This window comes from Quercus lobata, chromosome 1 (assembly GCF_001633185.2).
Source record: "Quercus lobata isolate SW786 chromosome 1, ValleyOak3.0 Primary Assembly, whole genome shotgun sequence".
Taxonomy (NCBI): Eukaryota; Viridiplantae; Streptophyta; class Magnoliopsida; order Fagales; family Fagaceae; genus Quercus; species Quercus lobata.
The window spans coordinates 41,767,817-41,795,358 of NC_044904.1; the positions used below are offsets into that span (position 1 = coordinate 41,767,817).

At 33.4% G+C, this 27,542-nt stretch overlaps 3 protein-coding genes across 3 annotated transcripts; all 3 read left to right on the top strand.

Annotated features, from left to right (window-relative positions):
* The first annotated feature begins 7,285 nt into the window (after positions 1 to 7,285).
* LOC115956349 (F-box/FBD/LRR-repeat protein At5g56420-like) lies at positions 7,286 to 10,217 on the top strand. The gene is made up of 4 exons (XM_031074775.1): positions 7,286 to 7,403; positions 8,450 to 9,422; positions 9,521 to 9,676; positions 9,773 to 10,217. The coding sequence occupies exons 1-4, from the start codon at positions 7,372 to 7,374 to the stop codon at positions 10,055 to 10,057; spliced, it is 1,446 nt and encodes a 481-aa protein (XP_030930635.1). The 5' UTR covers positions 7,286 to 7,371; the 3' UTR covers positions 10,058 to 10,217.
* A 3,166-nt stretch (positions 10,218 to 13,383) lies between these two features.
* LOC115956437 (F-box/FBD/LRR-repeat protein At5g56420-like) lies at positions 13,384 to 16,316 on the top strand. The gene is made up of 4 exons (XM_031074836.1): positions 13,384 to 13,551; positions 14,356 to 15,495; positions 15,603 to 15,752; positions 15,842 to 16,316. The coding sequence occupies exons 2-4, from the start codon at positions 14,371 to 14,373 to the stop codon at positions 16,172 to 16,174; spliced, it is 1,608 nt and encodes a 535-aa protein (XP_030930696.1). The 5' UTR covers positions 13,384 to 13,551; positions 14,356 to 14,370; the 3' UTR covers positions 16,175 to 16,316.
* A 2,015-nt stretch (positions 16,317 to 18,331) lies between these two features.
* Positions 18,332 to 21,465, top strand: LOC115956525 (F-box/FBD/LRR-repeat protein At5g56420-like). The gene is made up of 4 exons (XM_031074895.1): positions 18,332 to 18,433; positions 19,426 to 20,571; positions 20,688 to 20,849; positions 20,964 to 21,465. Exons 2-4 carry the CDS (start codon positions 19,720 to 19,722, stop codon positions 21,291 to 21,293), a joined length of 1,344 nt encoding a protein of 447 aa, XP_030930755.1. The 5' UTR covers positions 18,332 to 18,433; positions 19,426 to 19,719; the 3' UTR covers positions 21,294 to 21,465.
* The last annotated feature ends 6,077 nt before the right edge of the window (positions 21,466 to 27,542 follow it).

Consider the following 27,542-nt stretch of genomic DNA (forward strand, 5'->3'; position numbering starts at 1 on the left):
AATTTTTTAATGTTTTCTTATTAAAAAAAACTCGTTGCCAAGTGAAAATTCAACAAAATTTAGCCATTCAAGTCAAAAAGCTAATTGGGCATATAAAAAATATAAATGAAAATTAAATAAAATCACGGTACAAATTTTTAATAAAAATTTTAATATTTATGAAAGTGTTTTTCAAAATAGATTTGTCAAGTCTATAGATTGAGATGGTTTCAACAATTTATTGAATTTGGTTTCAAAGAGAAGAATTTTTAACCAAAGATTTCACCTAAAATTACATCCAATTGACACTGGTGCTAAACTACTAATAACATAGTACAACTTTCTATGATTGATTAACACTCCCTTGAAAACAACGACCAAAAAAAAAAAAGGCTAAAGAATTCATCAAGAAAATTGGGCGTTACTCACAAAGGTTTCAACCTCCATTCTTGAACAACTTTTTATTCCTACACTTGTTAAGGGCTTCCATTACAAACAATTGCTCCATTAGCTAGTTTTTGTTTTGCTTTGGCTCGGGCAGCACAATCACCAAAATGTGAAAATAGTTCTAGAAACAGTTTTTTGCTTAAGAGACTCATGGTGGTTGGAAACATTTAGATGTGGTGCAATAACCGATAAGCATAACCAGTAAAGAGTAGCAGGAGGTTATGTTAGAGGGAAGTTTTGTTTTGGAGTGGGAGACTAAATTAAACGTGTTTTTTGTTTTGGATAGAACATGGGATAGATTTTTATTTTTATTTTCAAATTAGGAACATTGGTAGATAACCTTAAAAAAAATAAAATAAAATAAAATAAAATTATAACAGGGTAGATAACTTTTTTGATAGAATGTGGGTTTTTTTTTTTTTAGGTTTTTTGTTTTTAATTTTTAAAAAGAAGTTAAAAGCAATTTAAATTGTAATTAAACATGTATATATCTGTTTAGTTTTTTTTTTTTTGGATAAACTTGAGGATGTTTAAAAAAAAAATTAATTAATTTGAAGATAAACGTGAGGATGATTTTTTTTAAAGAAAAAAAAAAAAAAAACAAATAAACGTATAGTTGCTTTGAAGAAGTGGATTAGTGGGAGAGTGATCCTATTTTGTAGGAAATTGTTTTGGTGAGAGTTAGAGATATATTTTTACATTGTTATCCTCAAATTTTACCTCTACTTAAACGTAGGTTGTAAGGCTATTTTTGAACCAAAAAAATCCGGTCCAAATAGGGAAAGCCCCTTAAATAATAGTATAGATATACAAAAATTTTCCAAACATGGAAACCTACGGTGAGTGAAGACTGTGAATGTCTTGGAGGTAAAGAGTGAAGATGGTAGTGATGCCAAATACAACATTGGATCTAGAGCTGTTGCTAGAGCTCTTCGCACACCCACTAGAACCCTTAGATTACATGGTGATTCAGTGAACACGGACTCTAAATCCTCTTCGCTAGCATCAAACTCATCCAAATCTAGGACTTGTTCACCAGTTGATGAGGTTGCAAAGAGATCTAGGGAAGATTTGGTGGAATTTTTTGATCAAGAGAGAGAGAGAGAGCTGTATTCTTCTTTGTGAAAAATTGGGGGAAAAATTGACGGTAAAAGAGAGAGGTTAAGGCTTCTCAAAGGAGTTTTGATTTTCTCAAAGTAGCATATAGTTTTAGGCTGCAGAAGATAGATATTGGACAATGACATTGAAGGTGACAATTAAGAATCTTAGTTTTGATAGAACTGGATTGCAAAGTTAGGCAAATACTAGAAGTCTAGAAAGACTTACATTTGTAACTGAATGGGAAAGACTTACATAGTAACATATTTCATAAATTTACAAAGATTGTGGGTGGGAGAATAGCCATACGTGGGCCCACTTGGATTAAAAAAATATGTAGCTTATGTCTAAAAGTGTTCCATGGTTAGTTTAGAGGGAGTGTTAAAAAAAAATTAGAGGAAAGAAGTGTTGGAAAATATGGCAAACTAAACAATTTTTTATTTAACAATATAAACCCTAAAAAATTAGCAATGAAAAAAATAAATAGATAGAGTTAGAAAGATCTCACAAACTATAGAATCATGCAAAATGCGTTGTCCTTAAAGGTTGATTCGTGCCACCCAGAGTAGAACTTGGTGTGAATGGCTCTCTTGGCTGAACAACCACCAGGATTAGACTATAGTGATTTCTTCAAGTTGAACACACACTAAAACAAGAAGAACTAAAAACGACCTTATTTGTCTTTCCTTAAAACCAAAAAATTAAGCTGAAATTTTTGAGGAGATAAGCAGAAAAAATAGAGCAGAATAGAGGGAGAGAGGAGGCAGTGAGAGCTGGGGGAAAAAATAGTGGAATAAGGGTTTTATAAGCCAAAGAAGAAAAGGACACATGGGCTGATTGATGGGCTTCAACGGTCAATGTGCATGTCCAACAGGCAGCACATTAAATACCACCAACAAGTTTAACAAAGAATGGGTTAGAAGGAAAGAAGGAGAAAAAAACAAAGCCCAAGACCAACACCTAGCCCATTATTTCAAGCTATCACTTAAGGAGGATAATGGCTTATAAACCTATAACATGGTTAGCTCCTAACCAATGTGGGAAACAAAGTAAAGGCTTAGTGTTTGAAACACACCCACTCCAACAAGAAGAAAAATTAATGGGTAGGTAAGTGATCTCATGTGGACTATGTTATTATTAAGATATGTGTAACGTCATAATAATAAGTTTATTTAGTAAACATATATCAAGCTTTTTATCAAGCTATAAATGAGACTAAGCTCGGCTTGTTTTGTATTGAGCCCTATTGTTCACTTGCTTGTTCACGAACAAATTTTTTTGCTTGGGCTTAGTTTGTTTATCAAATGAGCCTAAAACTAAGGTTCACGCTTGGCTTATTTATAAACAAATGAACATGAACAAGTTTTTTATCAAGCTGAGCCTGAGTTGTTCATGAACGGCTTGACTCACTTACCGCCCTCGGTGTAAAAGAAAAGGAAGGGTCAGATTAAGAGATAAGGAACTAAAGAAGTGAATGGTCCTTAACCACGTGGATGGACTGAAAAAAGAGGCATGTTGATGTGAAATTTTTGCTCATCTTTTAGACCCACTACAAGTAAAGGAACTGCAATGCAAACAACCCCCCCCCCCCCCAATCAAAACACAAGGATAGAATTTATGTTGGCTTCGTCAAAGTGCATTAATTTCCTCTAACTATGCAGAAACTGTGATGCGGAACTTGCACCACTATCTGCAATTACGGAGAATTAAAAAAAAAAATCGTTTTTCAATTGATTACATATTGTTTGCAATGTCTATTGAATAGTATAGTAGGTTATTAATCATTTTATTGCTATTTTTTATGATTGAATAATAGTATCTTGAATAATTGCTACATGTAGTAAATAAAGTGTGTGTATATATATATATATATTCTTTAAAATTTCAAATTTAATAATTTTTCTATACATTGCACAGGTTAAGAACTAATATATTTCAATTTTGGTCACATAATCAATATATTTGCAAAATTTTTATCAAAACTAGCCTCTGAGCACGCGCTCACACACGTGCTTAGAGGCTCTTCTATTTTGTGGGTAAGGGTTAATTTAGAGCATTTATTATACTTTGATATTACTACATTTTTCAATCATAAAAAATAAAAAAATAAAAAAATACCTAGGGGTGTGATGAAAAATTATTTCACCACACATAATACTCATCACACCCCTAGGTTTTTTTGTAATTGAAAAATGTAATAATCCCAAAGTATAATAAATGCTCTAAATTAACCATTACCCACAAAATAGAAGAACCTCTAAGCACGTGTATGAGCGCGTGCTCAGAGGCTAGTATATTTAAGACAGTTGTCAAATTTTGTTCAATTCTAAAATATAGTGTTTTAATCCTAAAATTTAGTCATATACTACACGTCCATAAGAAAAAGCTAAAAAGAGCTTAAATTTAAAATTTAGTAACTACCATTTTTTTTCTTTTACGATAAAAGCTCAAATTTTGGTTGTTTTGATTTTTGATTTTTGATTTTGGTTAAAGGAAAGGCTCCAGGATGCTTAAAAAGAGCTTAAATCCTAAAATTTAGATCAATGCTGCATCCACGTTTTTTTTTTTCTCTTAGGTGGTGTTTTTCTTTTTTCTTTTTTCTTTTTTTTTCTTTTTTGGTTAAAGGAAAGGCTCACAGTTATCAATTTTTGTTTAATTCAAAATTTTAGTTTTTTAATCCTAAAAGTTAGCCACTTACTACACAACCATAACAAAATTTAAAAAGAGCTTAAATTTAAAATTTATCAACTACCTTTAAATTGAGAAAAGGTACGTAACATTTTTGATGGAATAGTAAATTAATAATTATAAAAAAAATATAAATTAAATTTCACATAGAATTATACAAATGATAAATATAGTTTCTGTTACAAAAGAAATTTTTTTACAACAATTTCTTAGATAACAACCACTTCATGTGAGGTTTGAATCTCACCTGAACTTATCTAATATTCCATTCCAACTCTTCCTCAATGCAATCCAATAAATTTGTGCATACGTCAACCCGACTTATCAAAGAATTTTGGAACTTTTTCATAAGACCCAATATTTTGTTTTAATCCTTATATACATTAGCATATGTTACATCTTCTTTCTCAAAATAAAAATGATATTAAAAATAGGAAATGGACAAAGCAGAAGTTTGCAAATATCTATATTCTAACCTGGAATCTGATTACAGAAGCCAAAGAGTTCTTAGGGTGTGTTTGTTTTGGGTGAAAATCACTTCCGAAAATGCTTTTCCGGAAATGAGGCTATTTGGTTGGTCCGGAAAATTCTATTTTCCGGAAATTGAAATCCGTTGACTGAAAAAAAATGCCTTTGACCACGGAAATCATTTTCCACTTCCATTTTCACTTCAAAGTATTTCCGGAAAAAGAGAGAGAGAGAGAGCGCGCGCTAGAGGAGAAGACCGAGCTCCAGTTAGTCCGACGATCGCCGGCGAACTCTAAGCTCCAGTCCAAGCCGATCTCGCGAGCTCCAGTCCGACGACCGTGATCTGAGATCGCGCCGTCGATCGCAATCTCGCGAGATCGAGATCGCCATCGCCATCGATGGCGCGATCTCGCGAAGCGTCGATCGCGATCTCGCCTTCGCGAGATCGCACCGTTGATCGTGATCTCGCCTTCGCGAGATCGTGCCGGATCGAGATCGCGATCAACGACGTGATCTCGCGAAGCGTCGATCGCGATCTCACGAAGCATCGATCGCGCCGTCGCGAGATCACGCCGTTGATCAGCGAGATCACGCCGTTGATCAGCTAGATCGCGCCGGCGAGATCACGATCTCGGATCGCAATCGTTGATGATTTTTTTCCTGGGTTTGTCTTTTGCTTCTTCTTTTCCAAACACCAGAAAATATTTTCCGGAAAATATTTTGAAATGCAACCAAACACATGAAAACATTTTCCTTATTTTCCGGAAATGCTTTTACACGAACCAAACACAGCCTTAGTATGTGCAATCTATCTATCAAAAACAGACTCTTAGAGAAGTAACGGTTCCAAGGGGTAAGGTACAAAGACACAAACAGAGGGCTGCAAATTAGTCTATTTAGTAAGAATTTTGTTTTTTGTTTACAAAGACGTAAACCATTTGAATTTTTATATAACTCTGTTTTTAGAATCTAATTTATAATAACTATGTGAGTAGGTTTACTATACAATCTTCTGCGCTTTGGTTGACCTTAAATCGTTCCAAATGTATTCCACTTTCTTTGTTGCACTTCAGGCTCTTCCTCCCTTATCTAGATTGATACCACTCCCGATAGCATGAGTATCTTGAATAGGGAATACATTAAAAGGATTGGTGCACGGAACATCAAACACATCACCCTTATCTTTCAAACCCAACTTATTACTAAAACCTTAAATAAACTTGAACTAATATCTAGCCTCAATTCTTAAATCTTAAATAAACTTGCAAATGCAGTTAACATATTTGTTTTTTAGAGCTCTTCCATTTTTTTCCCAAAGTACAATACTTTCAATTCAAGATATTTATTTTTTAGAGCTTCATAAGGACTAAGAAATTGTAACAAAGAGAGAAGATGTTAACAATAAAAAGTAAATCTCAACAAATGCACGCTAATAATCAGATAGAAACAACCAAGTTTTGAAAAATTTTCACATCAAGATTTTTTATAGAGAAGCAATTCAACTACACAGTTTATCACAAAAAAAGAGAGGAAGTGCAAATATTTATAAAAACCGGCTAAGAAACACATCAAAATCATAAAGTAAATACCTAAAATCAATAATTTAATTTTCTCACCTCTATTACTTAGATTCTGTAACAAATTAGCACCGGGGCAATTCACCGAAAACTTACCTCTTTTTCTGTCTTCAAATAAGCAAAGAATTTTAGTTTTGAATTTTGATTGATATACTGCAATTGTCTTTTATAGTAGAAAATGGTAGCTTGGTTGGATAATGTTTTGGGAGTTAATTTTTTTTTTTTTTAATTTTGAAATTAAGCAAAAAAAAAAAAAAAACTGTTATAAAAAAGAGTGGTAACTGACTATTAAATCGTGAATGTGAAACTAATTGTAAGTGGATAATTCAGGGGGAAAAAATGGAAGTGGGAATGTGGGATAACCGGATAAGGGGATTGAGGGAGAAAACCAAGACATGGATTTAGATGGCTATTAAAAAAAAAGACATGAATTTAGACGGCTATTAAAAAAAAAAAAAAAAAAAGTTGACTAAAGAAAGAAACTTTCTTTTTAAAATTTCTAAGTAACGTGTTTTGATAGAAGTGATTAGAGCAGATTTGAATTCCTATTTTGTAGGAAATGTTTTAGGTAAGACTTAAGAGTAAATGGTCCTATTTCGTAGATAGTGTTTTACGTGGAAGTTAAAAAACATTTTTATCAAGTTTTACTCCTATTTAAACATAGGCTATAGGGGTATTTTGTAACAAAAAAACAAAATCCGATCCAAATAAGTGTAGCTCCTTAAATAGTAGTATAAATAGAAAAATATATATTTGCAAAATTAGTTTTAAAAATAAAAATCCCCACACTTTGGACCCGTTTGGTACATATGTTTAAAAAACAGTTTTAAGTTTTTTTTTTTTTTTTTAAGTGTTAAGTTTTTTTGAAAATACATATAAGTAAAAAAATATATAAAAATATATATAATGTTATTTAAAATTTGAAAACATTTGTTTAAATGAAAATACCAATCAACCCCTTCACTTCGGTTGTGAAAAACGTGGGTGTCATAGGTTGTGTTTGAGATTCGTACTCTGGGTATAGGCGGGTATCAAACTGTGCCTAATAAAAAAGAAACCCCAGCCCACCTGGACTGGACCTGAATAAAAGAGTCTGGTAGTCAGAGCCTCCACTATGGAGATCGTCCGGCGACGCCGTGCAATCGGGTTGGTTTTTGCTTTCTCTCTTCTTTAAAGTTTCTCAAATGGTACCCAGTAGCTTTGCCTTAGTTATGAAATTATTGGGTGTGTGTGTGTGTGTGTGTGTGTGTTTTTTAATGCTTTGTTTCTGCATTTCTATATAGCCAGCCCTTTAAAGTTCTAACCTTTTTAAAATTTTTATATATTTCTATGCTCCTTATGTTTCTCATATCTTTTTATGTGTTCCTGATTAGTGATTTCTACAGCCCTTTGTTCATAGAAATGATGGTGATTGTAATGTTTGCATTGTGTGAAGGGTTGATTTGGGTTTGGGGGGAGAAAATAATAATAATAATAGAAAAGAAGAAAAGAAGAAAAGAAGAAGGAAAATGTATGTTTGAATTCAATGAGCCACATGGGTTCTGAATTTTAAATTTATAGGAGCTTTGAAATGTTGAAATTTTTTGTGAAAAACCGGTGCAAAATGTTTAAAGTATGAAATGTTGGTTATTTTGTTCTTTGTCTTTGGTCAAGTAGGTCAGATTGTTGCTGTTAATATGAAAAAATTGCTTAGATGAGAGTTGCGGGCAAAGTTATAAATACTGTACCCACGGTGGTTTCAGTTTGATTACGGGAACAAAGTTTTTTGATACCGGTTATTATTTGGTATAACATTTTGGGGTTACCGTTATACACACATTTGAAACCACAAAATAACTTCATCTAACGCATCATTAAATTTAAGAATATATCCATATTATTGGCCGGTATGGTTGATACAGTATGGTATTTAAACCTTTGGTTAAGGGTTTCAAGAAATCTTAAATATATAGCTTCATTTGGGTTTGGCTATTTGATTTAAAATTGTATGACAATCATAACTGCATAAGTTCTATTTACTAAAGCAGTTCTTTGTTTACTTCACAACCAATCCGTAAATAAAGAAGTATAACCAATTAACCAAATTGTCTGTTTATATATTGTTTGCTCTAAGTTCTATATTTCTCATAATTATCTTAGTCAAGTTCTTTTCTATGCCACTACCATATTTGACAATGTATTTTGTAATTTAGGGAAACCATGAATGTAAGTCCTTTAGCACGCAAAGCCAAAAACCAGAAGCTAAATGATGAACAGAACACAGATAGAATAAGCAATCTACCTGATGCGATTCTTCAGCGCATTCTAACCTTACTTGAAACAAAAGATGCTGTTAAAACAAGTACATTATCAAAAAGATGGCAGTACCTATGGATGTCCATTACTGATCTTGTGTTTGTGGAGGATGGGCCAGATAAGAGGAAGAAGAGGGTGCAATTCATGAATTTTGTGGAAAGGGTACTTGTGCTTCGTGACTCCTCAGATTTGACTCTATTCGTGCTTTCATGTGATGTGCTAAATGATGCCTCTCGCATTAATGCATGGATTTCGGCTGCAGTAATGCACAAAGTTCAAGTGTTATCTATTGGCCTCGGTAGTGATGAAGATTCAAGGTGTAATTCTGAAGAACCAATCGTGCTGCCTCATTGCCTATTTACTTCTGAATCACTGACATATTTCTATCTGGAGTTGTTTGTTCTTCTCAAGGTTCCTTCTTCCATCCGGTTTTCAAGTCTTAAGACTTTGAAAATAAGGTTTGCTATATTTCCAGATGACCGCTCGATGCAACGCCTTTTCTCTGGTGTCCCAGTCCTGGAGGATTTAACTTTAGATGCATGCTGTTGGTGGAATGTCAGATCTGTTTGTATTTCTGCTCCCATGCTTAAAACCTTAGCCATATATGAAACTGTAGACAGTCTGGATCAGGATGATTGTCAATTCTTGATTTTTGGAATAAGTCTCAAATACTTTTACTATGGAGGTGCATTGAGAAATGAATATTTCTTCTATAAAACTTCATCTCTAATGAAAGCAGTTATATATTTGGGTGGAAAAGACTCTATAGAAAAGGGCAAAAGACAGAGAGAAGTTTCTTACCGGGTGCATAAACTTCTCAGAGGGCTCTCTTTAGTAAAAGAACTCGCTATCACTCCTTACATTATTGAGGTATGTTTTCACTTGCCGTTTAAATGAGTGAGTTTCTTTATTTTTGCAGTTGGCCTTTCATTATTTTTCTTACCAAAGGTGTATGTTACTGTTTGTAGGGTCTCAGTTATGCAGAGGAACTGTTAACTCATCTGCCTGTGTTTTGTAATTTGACCTGTCTTAAATTTATTGGGGAGCCAATGAATTTTGCTTCTGGAGCACTGGGGAACATAATTCAGAAGCTTCCTTGTGTGAATTCTCTCAAATTTAACGTGGTAATGTTGTTAAAACTAACTATTCCTTTAGGAAGCATCAGTAAATTTTTACTACAACTCATTGTCTAAACCCTGTATTCATTGATGACCGTGCAGGGGATCTTCCTGTCTCCATTTTGTGAAGAAGGTGAATGGAAGTTGGATCCTGTTGCTCCTTGTTTCTCAACACACCTCAAGTCCATCACAATTAGGGAGTTCGGTGGAACTAAAGGAGAGTTACATGTGGTGAACTTTTTGCTTGAAAGTGCTCTAATTTTGGAGAGGTTGGTCATATCCTGTTCACTTGATAAGTTCTCTGGAGGTGTAGGGCGGCAAAAGGAGGTTCATGATCAACTAATGCTATCTAGACGATCAAGGACTTGTGCAATTGAATTTTCATGAGCCTTTCTTGAAATTCCAACCACAGTTTGGTCATTTCTGAGTGTTTGTTTCCAACATTATCCAGAACATGTAAGAATTATGGCAGGACATCTTTTGCTTCATGTTTTGACTTCCGTCATCTAATTTCAATCATAGCTCCAGAGTTGTATGTTTTCAACTATTTCTGCGTTTCCTTTGGCTATTTGACTGTAGTTGATGAATTAGGTTTGATACAAATTATCTAAGCTGTAAAGTTTATGCTTTGAAAGCTCCCTTAACCTCAACCTCCCTTTTAGTATGTAGTATGCAGATTCCTGACCTGTTACATCTAGGAGATAATTTCACACTGGTAGGTTCCCCAACTAAATTCAACCACCTCACAAGATTTAACCATGTGGTTGAATGATTGAAAAACTAATGAATGGCAATTGTTTCAAAGTTTTGCACTTGAGCATTGGGGTTGTTGACCGCTGTAACCTAAATCTTTTTGTAAATATTGGTTGGTTTTCACCTGGGGAGATCTTTAAGCAAAACTGACTTGTCGGAGGCTAATATAGGATAGTGACATGCTACTTTTTCAATTGAGAAGGAAGTCCACAAGAGAAGAGAAGATGAAAAAATAGTCTTACTGAGTTTTGTAGATGACTTGATACACAGTTTTGGCAGGTGGGGTCATGTCATATATCCGTGGTTTACTCTCATAAGATGGCTTAAAGGTCTTGCCTTGATGAGGTTCCACATCATAAAAATAAAATGAAAATCTTATATATATATATATATATATATATATATATATACACACGCACAAAATATTTGTTACGTACATTCTAAAATATGTATATTATATTGTATATGTATTTAAAAATATTATGTTGTATGTGACACGTATTAAAAAAATGTACTTAGATTCCATTTCTTCCTCCCCCAAAAAAGTTTTTCTCTTTTGTATTTGTTTTTGTGATAATAAAAAATCATGTTCATATAATTATTTTAAATTATAAAAAAATATAGGCTTATACATAGATCATAAGAATGTTATTCTAAATATCAATAAAGAAATAGCTGTTAGTTTCTCCCAAAAAAAAAACTTAGGGCTTGTTTGGTAGTAGGATTTTTGTTTTTGTTTTCAAAACAATATAAAAATAATTTTCAAAAAATTGAATGTGAAACTAGTTTTCATAGAATAATTTTTACATTATACATGTTTAGCTTCTACTTTTAAGAACAATTTTAAAAATACTGAGAACAAAAATATTATGTTTGGGAAATCACTTTTACTTTGAAATTTTTTATTAATAAAAAAAATTGTTCTATAGAAAGTAACGTGTAGATAGATTACTATTTACTTCTTTACTTCTTCTTTTTTTGGATAATGATAAGTTTCAAAATTGAAGTGTGATAATCACTAATAGAACTAGTGTACTTTTTATTTTATTTTTTATAATGCTAAGTTTCAAATTTGAAATGTGAGAATTCTTTTTGTGATAAAGATAAGCTCCTTAATTTAAGAGACAGAAGAGTTTGAGCAAATCTAAGGAATCCACTGTTTTCAATTTATTTAAAGCTATGCCATTAATTTTTTTTTTCTTCTGTATTTTGAAAACATCCTTTTCACTGTTTTCAAAATCCTTAATTTAAAAAGAGTCCAAATTCAGTAAGGATAGGGTGTAAAACCCATGTTTTACACCATTTAATAAGAGATTGTCACATCAGTTTTTTACTTAAAACTCAATATATACTACTACACATAATAGCATCTCAATAAACTCATAGTTAAATTGGATTTTTAAATGGATATTAGAATTGATTGAGTATGATTGTGTCCATTCTTTAATATGTAATATAATGATGTGATATGTTAGTATTAGAGGGGTAAAACTTGAGTTTTACGCCACATCTTTATAGAATTTAATCTCATTAAAAAAAAAAAAAAACATTAGCCAACAATAAATTCAAGTGCGGGACTCATCGTCTTATTGTTTCCCAAAAAAAAAAAAAAAAAATTGTCCTATAAAAAAATTGTATTTAAATTTAAATCCTCTTACCAAAAAAACAGTCATCATCTCTTCTTTATATATTAAAAGGATTCAGAAAGTTAGTTGATGTCTTTTTGACTTACAAAAATACCTTTAATTTAATTAACTTATCCTTATTCTTAAAAAAATAAGAAATCGACAAAAATTAATAACAAAAAAGTGAAAAAATAAAAACTCTCCACGATCCCCACCTACTACTAAAAAAAACCATCCCACCTTCTATTAAAAAAAAAAAAAAAACTGTCCTATATCACATTAAAAAAATAATAAACATATTTCAATGTTATTTTAGTGTTATTTTTTAAAGCTAGCTTTATGATACTTTTGGAATAAGTGAAAAATTATAGGCAAAAATTCAAAACTGACCCTCCAACTTTCAACCTTTTTCATTTCAATCCTCTAACTTTCAATTTTGTCATTTCAGTCCTCTAACTTTTAATTTTTGTCAATATAGTATTCCGTTAAAGCTCAATTAGTTGCTGCCGTTAAGGGTGCTAAAACAATGTCGTTTTTTTTTTTTTTTTTTTTTTTTTTTTTTTTTTAATTTCAGAATTAAAAGAAAATAAGAAAAATCTATAAAAAAATAATTAAAAAAACATTTAAGGGGACGTTCCCCTTCCCCTGAAATCAAAATAAAGACGAATAGTTCTCAACAAGAAGACTTTAGATGTTGCTGTTTTTGAAGGTAAGAAAAAGTCCAAGATGTTCCCAAGGAAGCAACGTAGGAGGTGGCTTTGGAAAAATGACGACCTTCTTGATCAAGAAATTCATCACCTTCTCGGTCTATCTTGGTCTCAATCTATCTATCTCTGCAAATCGGTCTTCATCTCTCTCTCAAACCGACCCATTATCTCCAAATTTACACAGTTAGGGATTTGGGTGTCATACCATCGTGTTCTTTGTTTTGATTTCAGGGGAAGGGGAACAACATCGTTTTTCTTATTTTCCTTTAATTCCAAAATTTATAAAAAAAGCCAAAATGGCGTCGTTTCAGCACCCTTAACTACAGCAGCTAACTAAGCTCTAACGAAATACTACATTGATAAAAATTGAAAGTTAAAGAATTGAAATGATAGAACTGAAAATTAGAAGATTGAAATGAAAAAGACTGAAAATTCGAGAGTCAACTTTGAATTTTTACCAAAATTATAATACTAATTAAAAATAAAATAGCCTCGAACAGGCACAGTATCTACAGTTTTTTGAGTCTTTCGCGGGCAACATGAAATTGTGGCTCCGAGTTTATTGCATTCGTGCCATCCTTAAAAAAAAAAAAAAAACAACAACAACACTAAAAAAGGCGAACACAAAGTTCGTCGTTGATTGAGAGAGATTAACATTGGCGACGGCAATGTCATCGTCGAGAAAAAACCATTCTGAAGTATATAAATACACACTCAATCGAACCCTAAAAGTCTCTGTAACTCATTTCCCCTTACTCTCTCAGCCGCTTCACCAGCGCCACCATCATATACTGAGGTAATCCTCTCTCTCTCTCTCTCTCTCTCTTTAAAACGTAGAAAGTTACATTCTTTTACCTAAATTACTCTTTTTGGTTTCTGGGTTCTCTATTTTTTGTCGTTTGTCTTTGTTGTTTTTAGTGAACAACAAAAACTAGCTAATTAGGTATGTGATTTTAGTCATATTTGTGAAACTATGCAATGTGTTTGTGCTCTTTATTTCCTCTTCTTGCTGACTTGCTTTGTAATTCTTTTGTTTTGATTTTTGGTCTGTCATGTATAAATGGAAGCATGTGTCTCTGTCTATCGATTTTCTTATTCTCGCATTTTGATATGTCATAGTGAATCAGAAAATGTGTAAGTGTCCTAGACAAAAATTTGGAAACAAAAACAAAAGGTCAGAGATGCTAGAATAAAGATTAAATTAACTATTTCTTGGGAGAATCTCTAATTTTTCATGGTATTAGGGATAACCTTGTCTCCACTTTAACTCACATTTAAAAGGACCTCACGGATTAAGAGAAAGTCTAGGCTCACACCGTAGGGGAGTGTTAAAATTATTATTAAGTGTTTAAGTTAATGATTTTCTAATAGCTTAAACTTTTAGGACAATTGGTAATTTGTCGAGCGAAGAACATGACATTAAATAAAGAGCAAGGAGTATCTCATGTTTGTAATAATTTGAAATTTGAATGAGTTTTCCTCATTGTACTCTTATCGCTTTGTATTTTGTATTTTAGGCATGTCATATACAAATGGATGCATGTGTTCCTTCCTATTGGATTTTTGTTTTCGCATTTTGATAATTTGTAACGTGTCTTAGGAAAACTAAAAGAGTATGGAGGGTGTGGATGCAAGTTCTTCGATACATAACGCCAAGAACCAAAAGCTTAGCAAAGAACATGATGTGGGTGAAGGTGAAAATAGAATAGGCAATCTGACAGATACAATTGCTCAACACATCCTGTCCTTCCTTCCAACAAAAGATGCTGCTAAAACTAGTATACTATCAAAAAGGTGGACATACCTATGGTTGTCAATTCCAGTTCTTGATTTTCATGATGGGGCAAATCATTATTCTGATTCTGATGAGCCACCATATAAGAGGAAACACTTCATGGATATTGTGGAAAGAGTTCTTTTGCTCCGTGATTACTCAAACATAACAAACTTTTCACTCACATGCAATGTGCTAAATGATTCGTCTCGCATTAATACGTGGATATCTGCTGTAGTGAAGCATAAGGTTCAAGTTTTAAATATTCACCTTTATAAAATTCGAGAACCATTCATATTGCCTTGTTGCCTATTTACCTGTGAATCATTACAAGAGTTAAAACTCAATATTTATTATCCTCTCAAGCTTCCTTCTTTTGTATCATTTTCAAGTCTCAAGATCTTGACACTTATCCGCATTGTATTTCCGGATGATCATTCTGCACAAATGCTCTTTAAAGTTTGCTCCATCTTGGAGGAGTTGCATTTAATTTCTTGCAGTTGGGAGAATGTCAAGGCTGTTTGTATTTCTAGCCCCAGGATTCATAAATTGCACATAGAAGACAAAGAACCTCCACCCAATTATGTTACGGATGATGAGGATGATGACATGGATGGTGAGAATAATTCAGTTGACCAGAATGATGATTCAGATGATGAGAGTGATAACATAGATGATCAGAATGATGACATAGATAATCAACATAGTTCGGATGACCAAAGTGATGATACAGATGATCAGAGTGATTCAAGTGGTTGTCAGTTTGCGGTGTTTGGGACTAGTCTGAAGTACTTTTCTTACTTCGGTGGATTTTTTCTTGATTGTTATATTCAAGACTCATCCTCAATACTGGAAGCAGACCTTATGGCATGCTATAGTGACAGGAAAATTGATTATCGTGCATTTAAGCTTCTCAGGGGGCTCTCTAATGCCAAGAGCCTAAAACTAGATCAGTTTGCAGTCAAGGTATGTTGCTATTTTTTTATTAGATGAAATATTTTTCCCTGGTTTTATTATTGATCCTAAGAGGTTCATCTGAATTCCTGATGTGTGCATTGTGATATTTGTGCTAGGCCCTCGATGACGAGTTAGTAGCCCATCTGCCTGTGTTTAATAGTTTGACCCATGTACATTTTGATTGGGTGGTCTTGTTTTACAGTCGTCAACTACTGCTGTCCATGCTCCAGAAGTTTCCTTGTCTTTCTTCCCTCAAGTTTGAAGGGGTAACTCTGCTAGAACCTAAACTTCTTTTTTAACCATTATTTACTATTATAATTACAACTTAAATTTGTGTTCTTTGTTATCCATGTAGTTGTCATTCATGTTCCGCTATTTTGGAACTTATGATTGGACTTTGGATCCCGTGCCTGGATGTTTTTTGACACACCTCAAGACCATTGAAATCTCTATGTTTTGTGGATCAGAAATTGAGCTACATGCAGTTAGGATTTTGCTTAAAAGTGCAACAGTCTTAGAGAAGATTGTTATTTCCTTTAATCCCTGGGAATTAAAAGATGCTGATGGCTTAAAAAAGCAACAGGAGGCTCATGAACAAATACTATCTTTTCCTAGAGCATCATTGAATTGTCTTATAGCCATATCTTGTCCACCAAAAGAGAAGAAACGCCTCAAGTTCTTCTTATGAGCCTTCTGCTGGTTTCAACTATTAAAATAAGAATATGGCTGACTATTTCATGGTATAACAAAATTGAATGACATGTTTAGCAATTAGCATCTACTCTTTCACATACACGGTCTAGAAATTACAGTTATGGAATTCTCTTCTTCTCTGCATGATTGATAATTAGTTTTAGATTTTCAAGCTTGATTTGTGCTTGATGTTATGTTTTTGGTATGTTTGCATCAGCCTGCCTTTTGGAACTCCATGCCATTTGTAAAATACAAATACTAATCTGCATATGAAATTCATGTAACTTTTTTAATTGAATACCTGTTTAAATAATTCCATTCAAAATTTTCCTTTGGCTAGTGAAGCCACTGGAGATCAAATCCTGGTTCTGGTGCCATCACATAAGGGTAGAGGAGCCTATAGGCGAAAAGGACATTTACAATCATTGCATGCAGCTTAACTTGCGTTAGAAAGAGAAATGACTTGGTTATGATAGTTTTGTGGAAGCCAGAAGCCTGTAAGGGCTTTTTGTGAGACTCTGTCCTAGAAGTACTGCATCAACTCGATCCCCTTTTGCTGTCCATAGATCAAACCAAGATTTTTGCATTCTGTGGCACATAACAGGACTTTTGATATAAATAAAGTGATGGTTGGTAACACTAGAATGTTGGCAGAAGATTAAGAAACTACTTTCGAATTACCAGAGAGAAAAGCAACAGTTAGAGAGGGAGAGTCAGCCAAAAAAAAAAGTTTCACTTCCATAGATCATGAATATAATTAGGGGTGTTTACCAAACCGCAAAAACCACACCAAAACCCCCCACAAAGTGGCATAATCGCACCGTTCCACAAGAAACAGTGCACCACATGATGCAGTGCAGTTTGTGGTTTTATAATAAGAAAATCACACCGCACCCTCTCTATATATTAATATATTTATTTATTTTTAATATTAAATATATTATAAATAGTTTAATAACCCCAGTTTTCAAAAAAAAAAAAAAAAAGTTTGATAATCCTAGCAAAGTGTTAGGAAAGCCAATCCAAAATATATTTAAAAAAAAAAAAAAAAAAAAAAAAAAAAAAAAAACTAGCTCAATAGTTTAAAACTTGGTCCAAAATAAAGGGACAAATTAGTTTTGAGCTGGATAGGAAAAGCCTAACATTTGAAAAATATACCAACTTCAAACTGCATCTTATACGTCACACCATACATGTGATTGCAAAAATAAGGTGCGGTGCAATTATGGTTTTGGCTAAACTCTAAACCGCACCACACATGTGACCACAAAAATAAGGTGTGGTATGGTTATGATTTTGGTTAAACCGCACTGCAAAGTGTGGTATTAAAAATGTCTAAAACCGCAATGCACTACACCGCAAACACCCCTAGATATAATTAATTTTTCAAGCTATGGTTTTCTCTTTGTGATAATTTGACAGTTTAGAATGCAGATTTGAATCCGATATATTTTCATTGGAAATACCAAATGTTCTAGTTAAACAACAAAACTCTTGACTCTAAACTATATGATTTAGTGATAGTTTGGGACCAATTTATTTAGTTAAAACTGAAAATTTTTTATTGAAAGTGTAGAAAAAACAAAGTTAAAAGTTAGCTGAATAATATAATAGGACTCATTCCAAAAAATACTGACTCATGAATAGTATAAAAAAGGGGTAAAAACTTGAATAAGCTGAAGCAAATAAGCACATCCCAAATGAACTCTTAATGTTCATAAAATTTTAAAAATTTCTACAAAAAAAATTTCCATTTTTTTCCCTACCAAAACCATTGCTTTCCCTACTTTGTACTTAATATATATATCACCATTTTTATTAAAATTTCTAATACTCTCTCTCTCTCTCTCTTTCTATATATATATATATATATATGTGTGTGTGTGTGTGTGTTTCTATTTATTTATTTTAATTAATGCTCCATTGAGTCCATTCACCATATTGCATATACGGATACCTACAGAAAGGGGGAAAAAGATAGTATTTAAATTTTAAAGTGCAACTTAAAAAAATTGTATTTTAAAGTCTTTCGCGGCAACATGAAATTATTGGCTCCAAGCCTCCAACTGCCTTCCTTAAATGGAGGCGCAAAACAAAAACAACATTAAAAAAGTTATCTTTGCGAGAAACCAATCCTATATGTATAAATAGAAAATACACACTATCAAAACTGAATTAGAAGAAATTAATAAAAGTCTCTTTTAACTCTCTCTCGGTCTCAGCCACTTCAATAGCACCACCTTCATCCACGGAGGTACTCTCTCTCTCTCTCTGAAATATAAAAAGTTACATTCTTTTAGCTTGATTACTCTATTTGGTTTCTGGGTTCTTAATTTTTTGTCCTGGTATAGTTCAGTGTAGCCAAGGCTGCTTCTAAATAGTCAATTGTATTTGTTGTTTTGGAGAACAACAAAAACTGTCAAGTGGGTATGTAATTTTAGTCAAAAAAGGGGCAGATAAGATGGGATATAGGGCAAGAGGACCTCATATTTGTGAAAAATGCAATGTGTTTGTGCTCTTTATATCCTCTTCTTGCTGACTTGCTTTGTAATTCTTTTGTTTTTAGTTTTTTTTGGTATGTTATTTATAAATGGATGCATGGGTCCCTGCCTATTGTTTTTCTTATTCTGGCATTTTGATTTTTTTTTTTTTGATGAATATTCTGGCATTTTGATATGTCATAGTGAATCAGAAAAATGTATAAAGTGTCCAAGACCAAATTTTAGAAACAAAAACAAAAGGTCAACAATTTTATAGTAATGATTAAATTCACCCTTTCCCAACGGCCGAAGCTTTTGGGACAATATGTAATTTATCATGGTTATAGAGAAAGTGCTCTTGAGTTTCAAAATTTGCCTCTGCTTTACCTCCCATATAAGAAGTTGGAAGTCCCACGTGTTGGGCCTTACTTATTAAGAGGAAGTATAAGCTAACACATGAAGGGGGAGTGTTAAACATTTGATTAAATGATTAAATTCACAAATTTCTAACGGTCTAAGCTTTTGGGACAATTGGAAAATTATCAAGTGAAGAATATGACATGAGTCAATGTGATGAGATGAGATACAGAGCAAGGAGTATCTCATAATTGTAATAATTTGTTCAAATTTGAATAAATTTTCCTCGTTGAATTCTTATTACTTTGTATTTTATTTTTCTTTTGGCGTCATGTACAAATGGATGCATGTGTTCCTTTCCATTATTTTTTTTTGTTTTAGCAATTTGATAATGTATGATGTGTCTTAGGGAAACTAAAAGACTATGGAGAGAATGGACGTAAGTTCTTCAATATTTAACACCAAGAACCAAAAGTTTAGCAAAGAACATGATGTGGGTGAAGGTGAAAATAGAATAGGCAATCTGGCAGATGCAATTGTTCAACACATCCTGTCCTTCCTTCCAACAAAAGATGCTGCTAAAACTAGTGTACTATCAAATAGGTAGAAATACCTATGGTTGTCAGTCCCAGTTCTTGATTTTCATGATGGGGCATATCATTTTACTGATGCTGAAGAGCCACCACATAAAAGGAAGCTCTTTATGGATTTTGTGGAAAGAGTTCTTTTGCTTCGTGAACCCTCAACCATAACAAACTTCTCACTCACATGCAATGTTCTATCTGATTCGTCTCGCGTTACTACGTGGATATCTGCTGCAGTGAAGCATAAGGTTCAAGTATTAAATATTCGCCTTTATAAAATTGGAGAACCATTCATGTTGCCTAGTTTCCTTTTTAATTGTGAATCATTACAAGAGTTACATCTCAACATGTTCAATCTTCTTGAGCTTCCTTCTTTTGTATCATTCTCAAATCTCAAGATCTTGACTCTTATCCGCATTGTATTTCCGGATGATCATTCAGCACAAAAGCTCTTTAAAGTTTGCTCCATCTTGGAGGAGTTGTACTTAATTTTTTGTAGTTGGGAGAATGTCAAGGCTGTTTGTATTTCCAGTCCCAAGATTCAGAAATTGTACATACAAGAAAAAGATCCTTCATATTGTACTGATACGGAAGACGAGGATGGTGAGAATAATTCAGTTGACCAGAATAATGATTCAGATAATGAGAGTGATAACATAGATCATCAGAATAGTCCGGTTTACCTAAATGATGACATAGATGACGTATATAGTTCAGATGAACAAAGTGATGATGCAGATGATCAATGTGATTCAGATGGTTGTCAGTTTGCGGTTTTTGGGACTAGTCTGAAGTATTTTTCTTACATGGGTGATTTTGTTCATGGTTGTCACATTCAAGACTCATCCTCAATCGTTGAAGCACATCTTCAGGCATATAATGGAGACAGAAAAATTGGTTATCGTACATTGAAGCTCCTTTGGGGACTCTCTAATGCCAAGAGCCTAGAACTAGATGACAATGCAGTTGAGGTATGTTTATTTCCTGAATCGGATGAAATATTTTTCCTTTGATTTTGTTCATTTTATCCAATTATTTTCCTAAGAGGTTCATCTGAATTTCTTTTGAATTATGATATTTGTGTTAGTCTCTTGCTGATGCAGACGAATTATTAGACCATCTGCCTATGTTTTATAGTTTGACTCATATACATATTGATTGGGTGGTCTTGATCTACAAAGAACAACGTGAAGCACTACTGACCATACTCCGGAAGTCACCTTGTCTTTCTTCCCTTAAGTTTGAAGGGGTAACACTGCTAGAACTTAATCTCTCTTTTATCTTTTTCTTTTTGTGTGTGTTTCTGACTAGCATAAACAATTGCTATTACAACTGAAATTTGTATTCTTTGTTATCCATGTAGTTGTCATGCATGCTCTGCTATTCTGGAACATATGATTGGACTTTGGATCCTGTGCCTGGATGTTTCTTGACACACCTCAAGACCATTGAAATCTCTATGTTTAATGGATCAGAAATTGAGCTACTTGCAGTTAAGATTTTGCTTAAAAGTGCAACAATCTTAGAGAAGATGGTTATTTCCTTTAATCCCTGGGAATTTGAAGACGCAGATGGCTTAAAGAAGCAACAGGAGGTTCAGGAACAAATACTATCTTTTCCTAGAGGGTCCTCAAGTTGTCTTATAGCTATATCTTGTCCACCGAAGAAGAAGAAAATCATTGAGTTCTGTTAACCCTTCTGATGGTTCCAACTCTTCAAATAAGAACATGGCTGGCTATTTCATGGTATAACAAAATTGAATGACATGTTAGGCATCTACGTTTTCACATGCTAGGTCTGTAAATTACTGTTATGGAATTCTCTTCTTTGCTGGATTGAAAATTAATTTTAAGATCCTCCAACCATTGGTGCATGTCTGCTTGATGTTATGTTTTTGGTATGGTTGTCATCTGTCTGGCTTTTTTGGAAGTCCATGTCATTTCTAAAATACAAAACAAAATCAGCCTATGAAATTCATGTTAACTTTTTTAATTGAATATCTGTTTAAAAAATTTCATTCAGCCTTTTCTTCTGGCTGGTGAAGCCACTGGAGATCAAATCGCTGTCATGGAGCCATCACAAAGGTGGTGCATGCAGCTTAACTTGTGTTATAAAGAGAAACGACTTGGTTATGATAGTTTTGTTGGTGCTGTGTTTTGGTCTAGGGGATATCTTTGGTGGATGCATAGTAGTCTACTTAGGGTCTGTTTGGATAGAACTTATTTTGTTGAACTGAAAACTGAAAACTGAAAACTGAAAACATTGTAGCAAAATAATTTTTAAATGTGTAAATAGTATCGTGGGATCCATTTTTAATGAAAAAGTTGTTGAAAAGTGAAGTTTGTGGGTCTGTGAACAGTAAATGAGACCCACTGGTGTGCATTTCACCGCTTATTTTGTTAGGCAGAGTTTGGATTCAACTTATTCTGTGTTTGCGTTTTTGTGTCTCTTTTTTTTTTTTTTTTTTTTTTTGCCTGCTGTTGTTTTTGACTTTTCAACCTGTTCACTGTACACTTTTCACCAAATCATGTACTGTTCACAACAAAATAAGCGGTGAAATGCACACCAGTGGGTCCCATTTACTGTTCACAGACCCATAAACTTCACTTTTCAGCAACTTTTTCATTAAAAATAGGTCTCACGATACTATTCACACATTTAAAAATTATTTTGCTACAGTGTTTTCAGTTTTCAGTTTTCAGTTTCAGCAAAATAAGTTCTATTCAAACAGACCCTAACACTAGAATGTGGGTTGAAGTTAAGAAAAGCAAAAATTGAAATAGAGTCAGATTCAAAAAGAGTACTCCTCTTTTCTTTTTCTTTTTTATTTATTTATTTTTATGTTACCTGCAATTCCCTGCTACCCCCACCTCCTCCATTCCTTTATGTTGCCAATACCACAGTTCATCATTATTGTCACCATTGTCGACAGTATCGCATTCGTTTCTCTACGACCATCATCACCACGTTATCTCCAATGTTGTGACCACCATTATCACTCGCTCACTCCAATATTTCCACTGCCACCATCACCACTCTTTGTCCAACACTGCTTTCATTACCACCACACTATTGTTGTCCCTCTCATATCTGCCACACCACCTTTTCCATTTCAATTGCTACCATCACTTCTGTCATGTTGATGATTTTCTTGCGTTTCATAAGATCATTTTTTGAGTCAATCTAACACAACAATAAATATAATACTAGCCTTTGAGCACATGCTCAGAGGTTCTTCTATTTTTTGGATAAAAGTGCTCAGAGGTTCTTCTATTTTTTGAGTAAAGGTTAATAATTTGAATCTATTATAATTTGAGATTACTACATTCTCTAATCCTAAAATACCTAGGAGTGTGATGATAAAAATATTTCATTTATAAATGCATAACACTCATCACACTTCTAGGTATTTTATGATTATAAAATGTAGTAATCCCAAATTATAATGGATTCAAATTATTAACTTTTACCCAAAAGATAAAAAAGTCTCTAAGTGCTTATAATGGATTCAAATTATTAACCTTTACCCAAAAAATAAAAGAGCTTCTAAGCAAGTGTGTGAGCGCATGTTCAGAGGCTAGTTGAGGAATACTGGATTATGATTTGAGATATTTTCTAATAATAGTAATAATGATCCCTTAAATTAAAATTTGATAGGTTTTTTAAAAGAAAAATTAGAAAGGGATAATGATAAGTTAATGAATAATAATCATAACCTAAAAAATAAAACTAGGCAAAAAAATTAATGAATTTTGTAGGGAAAAAGTAATGAATAATTTCATTCCAAATTATATAGATTTGATAAATTTCAAATTAAAATGTTACCAAAAATGATAACCTTGGGAGATTTAAAAAATATAGTGGTTGAGAATTTGAAAAATATAGTTGCTAGAAATGAATAAATGAAAAAAATTTACAAAAAAAAAAAAAAAAAAAAATTTACCCAGTACTTGATTTCTTGAAAGTAATGTACCATACAAAAAGAAAAAGAAATATAAAGATAAATCACTCTACAATCCACACTTTAAATATTAATTACTATCTTAAATATTTATAATCCACTTAATAATATAAAATTTACCAAAGAAAAAAAAAGTGAAAAAAAATAAATCACCCAATACTTGATTTCTTGAAAGTAAAGCACCATACAAAAAGAAAAAAGAAAAAGATAAAAATAAATCATTCCACAATTCACAATCTAAATACTAATTACTATCTTAAATATTTATAATCCACTTAATAATATAAAATTTATAAAAGAAAAAAAAAAGTGAAAAAAAAAAAATTTACCCAGTACTTAATTTCTTGAAAGTAAAGTACCATACAAAAACCAAATAGTTTAGAATTAATGAAAATAAATTTTTTTTTTTTAAATATGGACAATTTATATTTTCTACCTAATAATATTCTTACAAATCTTTTTAAAGATTTAAAAAATATATAAGCATGACTATCAATAATATTTAACTAGTTATCTACTCAAATCAATGGACTAGAATAGGCTGCACTTCTTAATTAGTTAATGGGCTTGCAATATCAATTAATTTGTCACTTGATTTAGTCATGTGACAAGTTAGACAAACAGAGTACTGCTTAAATCCCAAAATCTTCGAGTATGGCTATTACACTTTTCAAGTTCTCTTTGTACACAACAGATGGGGGAATATGTCATCACCACATGCCATTGAAGACGTGTTTGGGCACACATTTTATTAGATGTTAACTGTCCATTGTATTTAGTGAAAGTAGTCTAAAGCAATTAAGTGTACAATGTGATTTTGCTTTGAATATTTTATATTACCCAATTTATATTAATTGATCAATAATAAAATAAACTGGTATAAATTCACTTCAACTTAATTGTATTTTGCTTCTTTTTACCTAGGTTCTAACAATACTGGCAATGAAAGGGCTGGCTTTTCCTTCATTAGATTGCAAGAGTTTAATGGTGCTAACAGTAATGATTGTAGAGGACCTACCTGGCATTGAAAGGCTGCTTCAACATTCACTAAATGTTCAGGAATTGGTTATCCACTTCGTACCGCCCTCCCACACATTTTCATATGTATGTTTTTCGTAAATGCATGTTTCTTAGTTCAATGTGTATGGCCATATGTATGTTTTTCTGTAAATGCACGTTTATTAGTTCAATGTGTATGGTCATATGTATGTTTTTCGTAAATGCATGTTTACCGATTCCTCATGCCATCGTCTCGTGATTGGATCAAACAGGGAGTCTATTGTGTGGTTTTCGATGCTCTCCATGGGGTAGATTGGTTGCTGTGGTGGATGCTTCTTTGGCAGCCAAATATTAATATTTTCTCCACTTCCTATCCTCCATATTGCACCCCCCCCCCCCTTTTTTGAATGATATCTCTCCCTTTAAGAATACTCTTCCAAGCATAAGATCTCCCTTTAAGAATACTCTTCCAAGCATAAGATCTCATCCTTGTATCGGCAGCCTCCATGATTGTTGTGTTTGGGAAAAAAATGTGCTTTGAACACCTTATAGAAGAATGATGTTTTATTGTGCAAAAATCGCTCGGCTTGCTTTGCTAAAAGTGAGTCTTTGAACATGGTAAGATCTCTAAAACCAATACCTCTAATTGTTTTTGATTTTGTCATCTCCTCCCATTTAACCCAATGAATTTTTTTGCGGTCTCCTCTTTGTCCCCACCAAAATTTCTTGATTAGAGCTTCAATTTCATTACACAAACCCAGTGGTAATTTGAAACATCCCATTGTGTATGTCATCCTTGAAGTTTTTGCCACACCCTCTACCTTATGTAGTTGAAGCTTTCTTTTTTCCCTTTGCCAACGAAAGAAGGAAGCCCAAGATATCTTTCATATTACATAATTTTTGGAACTCCTAAAGCCAACTTAATTCCATGCTTCACTTCGGCGGGAATAGATTTGCCAAAGAATAAAGATGTTTTGCTCCTGTTTACCTTTTGTCCCGAAGCCTCCTCATACATATTTAGAACTTCCAGCACCTTTTCACATTCTTCCATGGTTGCCCTGCAAAAGGCAAGACTATCATCTGCAAAAGGCAAATGTGTTAGTTTTAGACCTCTCCTACAAAGGGAGAAACTATGAATATCTCCTTGTAATTCTGCATTCTTGATCAATCCATTCAATCTTTCAGTACAAAGTAGGAAAAGGAATGGGGGAAAGTGGGTTTCCCTGTCTAATCCCCCTGATAGGATAAATCATACCACATGGCTCTCCATTTACTAAAACGGAATAAGAAACTGTTTTCACACACCCCATTACAAGATTTATCCACCTTTCATTAAAACTCATTTTCCTCATAAGCTCTTCTAAAAAATACCACTCAACCCAGTCATATGCCTTACTCATATATAATTTTAGTGTCATATATCATGAGTGCCCGATTTATAATTTTGTATGCTATATAGGGTTTCAAAAGCCACCAAAATGTTGTCTGAGATTAATCTACCCTTGGTAAAGGTTGATTGATGTTCTGTGATAATGGATAGGAGTAATTTTTCCAACAGATTGGCAAGGACTTTAGAATATATTTTGTAAAGCACATTACAAAGACTGATGGGTCGAAATTGGTGTGCATATAAATGAGAATTTGTTTTCAGAATAAGTGTGATGAATGTATGGTTCAAGGTTGTAGGAATGGTACCTGAGTTTAACCATGACAATATGGCTGTTGTGCCATCATGATTTACTGTGCTCTAACAATGTTGATAAAAGAGCGGAGGCATAACATCTGAGCTTGGAGCTTTGAGAGGTGCCATTTGTTGTAGAGCTGTAACCATTTCACTTGCATCAAACTCACGGCAAAGGCTTTCATTCATCTCCTCACTAATAACTGTGGGCACACAAGCTAGCATACTTGGAGGGACAATTTTCTCAGTAAAGGAAAAGAATGTCTTGTAGTAGTTCACCATAACGACGGCTATCTCCTCTTGTTTAGCTCTCCATATGCCACTCTCATCTCTGATTCCCTCCATTAAATTTATTCTAAATCTCTTTGTGGCACAACAATGGAAATATTTGGTATTTCTATCTCCCTGCTTTGCCCAGAGTATCCTCGACCGTTGAGCCCACATTGTTGATTCTCTGTCTTGCAAGACCTCGATATCCTTCTTTACCTGTTTAACCCGAAAATTATTCCCACTAAGCATGGCTGCCCTTTCTTCTTTAGCTAGTAATTTCTTCAAATGAATTAATTCCATTCATACGTTGCCAAAGACATTTTTATCCCACCAGCCCAAATCTTTCCCCCACTTATCAACCTTAGCCAATATTTCTCCATCAACCCTGACTCCATCTATACTATTCTAGGCCGAATGGACCACTTCCTCATAACCAGAATTTGAAAGCCACATTTGTTCGAAACAAAAACCTTTTTCTGAATAGGTGGATCCAAACCCAAGAGTGAAATGTACATAGGAACATGGTCAGATGAATTGCATGTCAAATGATGCACTCGAGATCTCGAAAATTTAATGAACCAGCTGTTTGTAACCAAGCACCTATCAAGTCTCTCCCATATTGAATTGCCATTTCAAAGTGCCTACTCCAAGTATATTTTGAGCCCTCGTACCCTAAATCCATGAAACCACGCTCATCAATCACCTCCCTGAATTGCTGAATTTGGTTGTAAGGTCGCCTTACTCCCTTGACTTTCTCATTCGTCTGATAATTTCATTAAAATCACCGTAACACATCCACGACCTTTCAAGTCGTGAGTTTAGAGCACTTAACTTATCCCAAGCTTCGTGTCTTCTTGTAGTATTAGGTTCACTATAAAAACCAGTTAATCTCCACTCGTTTTTCGTATTCTTATCAATCACAGCATCAATATAATGTCTGTCTGAACCTTCCACTGTTAAATTTATCAATGCTCTCCAATAGAGAACTAATATAATCCCCACCCTTGGCACGACCCATCTGTGATCAAAAT

What these genes read in the sequence shown, in the direction of transcription:
- LOC115956349 (XM_031074775.1), top strand. Translation starts at nt 7,372, where the DNA reads ATGGAGATCGTCCGGCGACGCCGTGCAATCGG. An exon ending in CGGCGACGCCGTGCAATCGG is followed by an intron (nt 7,404 to 8,449) that starts GTTGGTTTTTGC and finishes TTTGTAATTTAG; the next exon opens with GGAAACCATGAATGTAAGTC. An exon ending in TCACTCCTTACATTATTGAG is followed by an intron (nt 9,423 to 9,520) that starts GTATGTTTTCAC and finishes TACTGTTTGTAG; the next exon opens with GGTCTCAGTTATGCAGAGGA.
- LOC115956437 (XM_031074836.1), top strand. Translation starts at nt 14,371, where the DNA reads ATGGAGGGTGTGGATGCAAGTTCTTCGATACATAACGCCAAGAACCAA. An exon ending in TAGATCAGTTTGCAGTCAAG is followed by an intron (nt 15,496 to 15,602) that starts GTATGTTGCTAT and finishes TATTTGTGCTAG; the next exon opens with GCCCTCGATGACGAGTTAGT. An exon ending in CTTCCCTCAAGTTTGAAGGG is followed by an intron (nt 15,753 to 15,841) that starts GTAACTCTGCTA and finishes TTATCCATGTAG; the next exon opens with TTGTCATTCATGTTCCGCTA.
- LOC115956525 (XM_031074895.1), top strand. Translation starts at nt 19,720, where the DNA reads ATGGATTTTGTGGAAAGAGTTCTTTTGCTTCGTGAACCCTCAACCATA. An exon ending in TAGATGACAATGCAGTTGAG is followed by an intron (nt 20,572 to 20,687) that starts GTATGTTTATTT and finishes TATTTGTGTTAG; the next exon opens with TCTCTTGCTGATGCAGACGA. An exon ending in CTTCCCTTAAGTTTGAAGGG is followed by an intron (nt 20,850 to 20,963) that starts GTAACACTGCTA and finishes TTATCCATGTAG; the next exon opens with TTGTCATGCATGCTCTGCTA.